At 43.5% G+C, this 6,000-nt stretch overlaps 1 protein-coding gene across 1 annotated transcript in view; it reads left to right on the top strand.

The window, feature by feature from the left end:
• Window positions 1–2,200: 2,200 nt before the first annotated feature.
• Window positions 2,201–6,000, top strand: part of LOC132145688 (forkhead box protein O6-like) — a 30,288-nt gene continuing 26,488 nt past the window's right edge. The window contains exon 1 of the mRNA XM_059556887.1: window positions 2,201–3,511. Coding sequence (XP_059412870.1) covers window positions 3,053–3,511 — 459 coding nt within the window. The 5' untranslated portion in view covers window positions 2,201–3,052. The remainder of the gene's footprint in view (window positions 3,512–6,000) is intronic.

Below are 6,000 nucleotides of genomic sequence, written 5' to 3'. Positions count from 1 at the left end.
GAGAGTACTGTAGACACTCTTCCTGGCAGCATTGTGAAATTAGCTAAAAGATTATGTAAGGAGGAGGGGTTTGTAGAACTTTGTGAATGATGTTCCTTCTCTGTGGAATAGTCTGTGGAATCTGCAGGTGCGGATTCTGTGTGGGCCTGCTAACAAGCTTAGATCAATTGTAGTGAGGCAGGATCAAGTCTAAGCTTCTTTACTACCCGGAATAAGGAGTTTAATGTTTAAGTAACTAAATCACAATTACAACAGAAGCTGCAAAGGTGGGTCACATTAGATTAGCCACATTAGCCAATTAGCAGTATGCGTCAGCTACGATAAATGTCTGACAGTCAGATATGTTGACATGCTTCAGAAATGTTTGCACACTTTTATTGCATTTACTTGCTTTATGGAAAATATGACTCTGCAATTTTGGTTTAGTACACAGAATTTGAAACAAAATGATTATAATTTAAGGTGTTTTTGAACTAAGCGTTTGAAACCAACATACAAAACCACAGCTAGCTAAAACTCAGATTGGCGTAACTGGACGAAGGTTAATAAAGCTTCTATAGCTCTTGTGACAACTAGCCCCGGCCTTGTGTAGCTGGGCTCTCAGGAAGCAAAGGCGAGTACTCCATTAAATGTGTTCAGCTGGCTCAGGCTCAGTGTTTTCATTCCATACTGTAGGAGTCACACCACATTCCTGTTACAACTTCATTGTGGCGCATAAAAATCTCCTTTTTCAAAAACCACAGGCCCATGTGTTGTGAATTAAACCTCTGTTTGTTCTCATGTACAGCATTTCGCTCTCTTATCCCTACCTTCCTCTGCATGAGCCTCTCGCTCTCCCTCTCTTTTCCACATTTTGCGTTGTAAAAGCAGGATTTATTCACGATGAAAGCCTTCCACTATTGAGCATTGGAGGATTAGGTTGCCATGGACGACCAGCTGTCAATGGTCCACCGTCACGTCACTGCTGGGATTTTCCACCCAAAAAACGGTTTACGGGTTTTATATGTGAAGATAGGCACCGCCCACCTGTGCCGCGGCACAGCCAATGAGAGCGGAGCGGTGTCTAGCAGCGTGCGGCGATTGGCGGAGCGCGTTCGCTGGCCCCTCCCCCTGTCGGATTCCATAGAATCTGATAGGCGCGCTGTGGCTCGCGGCGTGGGCGGAATCCCCTCGGTCAGTTTATCAGCGAGCCACACACGAGCCGCGCACTGAATGTCACGCTCGTTCACAGACAAGAGAAATTGCCAAGAGCCTTCGTTTCCTCCTCTTCCGAAGCACGCTTGGCAGAGTGTTTTTTGGCACTGCGGTGTCTCTCATGGATGATATGATGTTGGGCTGGAGATTATCTACTGACATGCGTCCACGAATAGCCGCTCTCGAGCGTTTTTCATCGGGGACTACCGTTATGTGGGCAGTAAAGCCGTGTTAAATGCATGCTTGGCCACTCTGCTCACATCCCTCCGCCTGTCAACGCAACAGGTTGCATTGCATTTCCTAGCTAATTATATTATATATATTATATATGCCTAGCACTTATTACTTATTCTTTTGCTAAACGTCACCAACTATTTTTTACATTCAACAAAAGACAGTTTTTGACATTAATATAGGCTATTTTCAGATCCTCATATTCACTTACTGCTAGTATTTCAGTTGATTGTACCTATTAGTTTTAATAGCCTATGGACTATTCCAATTGATTGTACCTGTACAGTTCTAATACTAGCAATTCATCACTAATGCCTGTTCAACTATTATGCCAGGTATTAGTATACATTTCAGTCAGTGTACCAACTGAACAGACACTAGACGACTTGTTTAATAGACTCCAATGTTTATTCCATTTGGAAATAGCAACATTTTGTTCATCTCACTTGAATTAGGCTACTGTATGTTTGACCTATATTGGATTCAATCCAAGTACAGTGTATAACGATAGTGAAACTGAAAGATGGTAAATTGGATTAGGCTACTTAGGAATTGGGAAGGTAATAAATAGGTTACACCTTTTTCCCCCATTCAGAAGCTGCTAGTAAATTAACAGTTAATTACAAAGAAACAGCAAATAACATTTGCAATTTGTTTTTGTTTTTTTTTACAGTGTACTAATTGGAATAACTGTTAAAACTACTTGACATAAGAGATGGACGTGCAAGGAAATTCTGCATATGTAAATCTTTTTAAAAGGCACGCATGTTGAGTGGTAGAAGATGCGCGTCCTCCGGATAAACCTGTTCTGGAGGGAGTGACTTGATCCAAGCGCCGTCCAATTATCTTATAGCAGCATTTATCCGCCGCTACAGCCCAGACTAGTCATTCGCGAACAGGCGTGAACCAATGTGGAAGCAATGCTCGTTTGAATATTCTATCTTACGCAAAGAAAAGGGGAAAAAACGCGTGGGGAAACTGACAATCGGGAGACGACGCGGCTGAATCGCGCGGTTCCATTCACGCCGTGTCTACTATCAGTAACAGTGACTGCGCTCGTGCGAAGGGAGACCGCTTACAAATCTGCGGAGAGAGAGAGAAAAGGGACGGGAGAGCTCCAGACAAACGGAAACTGTGGCCAGACTCCAGAGGAAGTCAATTGATTTCGCCCTTCTTGATGAGAGAGATTTACAAGCGTGTCTGTCAGACCGTCTGTCAAAGCAATCAACAGTTGGTGCGAGCGCGCGATTAAAGGGACTTTGCACGCGCGAGACGCTTCAGTGATGGGTGTGTGATTTCAGCACCTCAGCCCTATGGACACCCTCTTGCGTGTGACTGAATTGTTCAGTAATATGGAAGACAGACTGTTGCACATCGTGATGCATTGGATGCTTTTGCGCGTTTAGTACACCACAACAGACCAGAGACAGGAGAATGAGCAGTCTATTCACGGATTCCGGTGCTTCTGCGTTTATTCTCGTTTTGCATTTGCTGTAAAAAAAAAAAAAAAAAGAAAAGAAAAGACTACAGACAGAGAGAACCCCACACAGTATAACCTCACTGGATTTAAGGGCGCATTTGTTGCTTTTCCTCTTGACCTTGCCTTGTGACGCTCAAAAGCAGCATGTTAATGATGGAGAGCAGCGGCGTAGACGCGCATCAGGTTGAACTGGACGCCGACTATGAGCCGCACTGCCGCCCGAGGTCGTGCACCTGGCCGCTGCCGTGTCCGGAGGAGGAGAGCCGCGCGCTGCCGGTGAAAGTGGAGCCGCGCAACGTGCCGGCGTGCCGGAGCGGAGGGGCGCCGACGGAGTTCAAACATCCAGCCGGCGCCCCGGCGCCTATCGCGGCCGCCCCAGCGTGCATGTCCGGCGCCGCGCTGGATGTGGCCGGCCAGCTGCGCAAATCCAAGTCGTCGCGCCGGAACGCGTGGGGCAACCAGTCGTACGCGGATCTGATCACACGTGCCATTGAGAGCACCCCCGAGAAAAGGCTCACCCTGTCGCAAATCTACGACTGGATGGTGCGCTTTGTGCCCTATTTCAAGGATAAAGGAGACAGCAATAGCTCCGCCGGCTGGAAGGTACGGTCGCCTTGCACCTGATAGCGCGCGCGCGTGTGTGAGCTCCATGCTTTGTAGGAATCTCGCATTATACAAAAGGCAATTCTTTGCTCGTGCCAGACACCTACATGCATTTGACACGATGTGAGGGCCGGTCACTAAATCGTGCATTTGAAACGCTTTCAGAGCGTCGGGGGTAGAGCTTGGTAGAGTTCATTGCTCTCACAATATTTTAAATCGTTTCTGACGCATCGAGCTTGGTTATGACGCGGTCAGTGAGATGAGCTGGAGTAGGCAGGTCACCTGGGGGACACGCACGGTCCGGCCCGCTTCCCCGCGCGTCGGCCACGCACGCACGCCTGTCTGTCTGCTCTGAGATCTCCAACACCCTCCTCCCCCTAACCTCCCTCCCTCTGCCGTCTTCTCTTCAGTCCTAACATCCTTCCAAAAGATTATGGGAAATAAAACAGGCGGTGTAAAATTGTAATTAAAACATCACATAATCGAAAATGCTTATTTAGTGAAGCAAATGCAGCCGCATAATTGCACCACATTGGTTGGCAAAATAATAATAATAATAAAATAAAAATAAAATACACTGAATGTTTCAGCTGTTCGTTTTTATTTTAATTTGGTTCAAAGGTTTTAATGAGATCAGATTTGATAATTTGAGCTATATTCACATGCTCTCACTGCACAAGCTTCATGGAGAACCCAAGGGACCTCTGTCTGTCTGTCTGTCTCTCTCTCGGTTCCCTCAGCACTAACTTCTAAGTTAGAAAATGATAGTCAGACACAGCTGAACTTGAATTCTTGAATTGTTTCTCTCTGTGGTTTGTGGCTTTCTGGCAAGCATTTTAGATCACATCACAAAACATCCAGAATGACAGAAAATCATGAAGTTTACTGATTGGAGATATTTATTGTAGCCTTTTATAGATAAAATACAATACCAGCCAGAATAATATTATGTTTTTGTATTAGAGAACAGAGTTAAAATCATAGAATTCATATAGTAATATGTATATTATATTATTATATTGTTATTACATAAGTATTAACAATATTAATATTAATAATAAAAATAATCTATTGCTCTTGGTTTAAAAGGATGGCGTGCTCTTGTTTGAATTCATCTTGTCTTACAATTATAATTTTTTTTTCATATCTGTGCAATAGTTGATACACACAGGCCTTTATTACATCATCAAAACAACGGGAGTTTTTAATATTTCTAAATGCGATATTTACCTCACGCTAAAGCCTTGTTTTCTCATTGGATACAGAGGACAAAGACTAAGGCTAAACTAATCTTAAGCCTTTAGTTTTAAACTGAAATGAAATCTGGTTTAATTCCTAACATGACTTGTTTGTGCTGCCCAGGCATGCGCAGCTGTATGTTGCTTATATGTTCCTATAAGGCCAGGGATTTGATTGGCTGGCAGGAGATAAAAATGGAGAAAAACAACTTGATTGAATCAAAATAAGGTTGTGGAAAACAGACCATGCTCACACATGTTGGCCACAGAGCATTTGGCGGCAGATTTTAATGCGCATTTACTGTAATTCTGATACATGCGGTCCTGTGCGCAACACACAAACAATACACATAAAAACATGCAAACATATTTACTTAGGAATGTATAGAACCTCCTTAGCACTCTTATACAACATAGACAGACAGACAGACAGACAGAAAGAAAGAAAGAAAGAAAGAAAGATTAGATAGATAGATAGATAGATAGATAGATAGATAGATAGATAGATAGATAGATAGATAGATAGATAGATAGATAGATAGATAGATAGATAGATAGATAGATGATAGACCTGAAGGTGGTTTGGAGCAGACAGAGATCACATACAGCCAGCACCATTAAAAACACTCTTTAATAGCTGTTGTGTAATCCTGTCCGAGAGCGGCTTGTCTAAACTGTGGCAGCCGGTTTCGTGTCTCTCGGCTGGCCTGGCTTGGACATTGAGCCTTGCCGTCTTTGGCATCAATTAGCTGCTATTAATAGTTCTGGTTTTGTGTGACGGCTCGGATTATGGCTGTTGTGTGGCGGGCAGTAGGGCAATGAAGAACACGCATGGCTCATTCAAATGACCAGTGCATGTGGTTCATGGAGGGATGCCATGTTGGAATGTTTTGCTTTCATGTTCACATTCTTTTAAAGTGTCTCTATGTATCTGTGGTTTAACATGAGGTTTTCAGAAGAGCCTGCTGATGTGAGGCATCTGGTATAATAGTGCACCAATAGTGTGTCACATCCTGTAACTGGCTGTTGAGACGTATGAAATCACTAATCAGATTTCCTCAAGCCTTCCAAGGATTTATTGCGTTTATCTGTGATTTAAAAATAAGTAATGGGATGGGGCTCACTGTTAATGCATGTGTGTCTATAGCGGTTTATAGGTTTTTCCAGACAGTGAGAATATATAATGGATATGTTGTCTATTGCTTTATCTATAGCCAAAGTAGAATTTTATAGCTCAGAGGTTGCTTTTTC

The sequence above is a fragment of the Carassius carassius genome, chromosome 8, assembly GCF_963082965.1.
Source record: "Carassius carassius chromosome 8, fCarCar2.1, whole genome shotgun sequence".
Taxonomy (NCBI): domain Eukaryota; kingdom Metazoa; phylum Chordata; class Actinopteri; order Cypriniformes; family Cyprinidae; genus Carassius; species Carassius carassius.
This window is presented reverse-complemented; position numbering and strand designations above follow the sequence as displayed.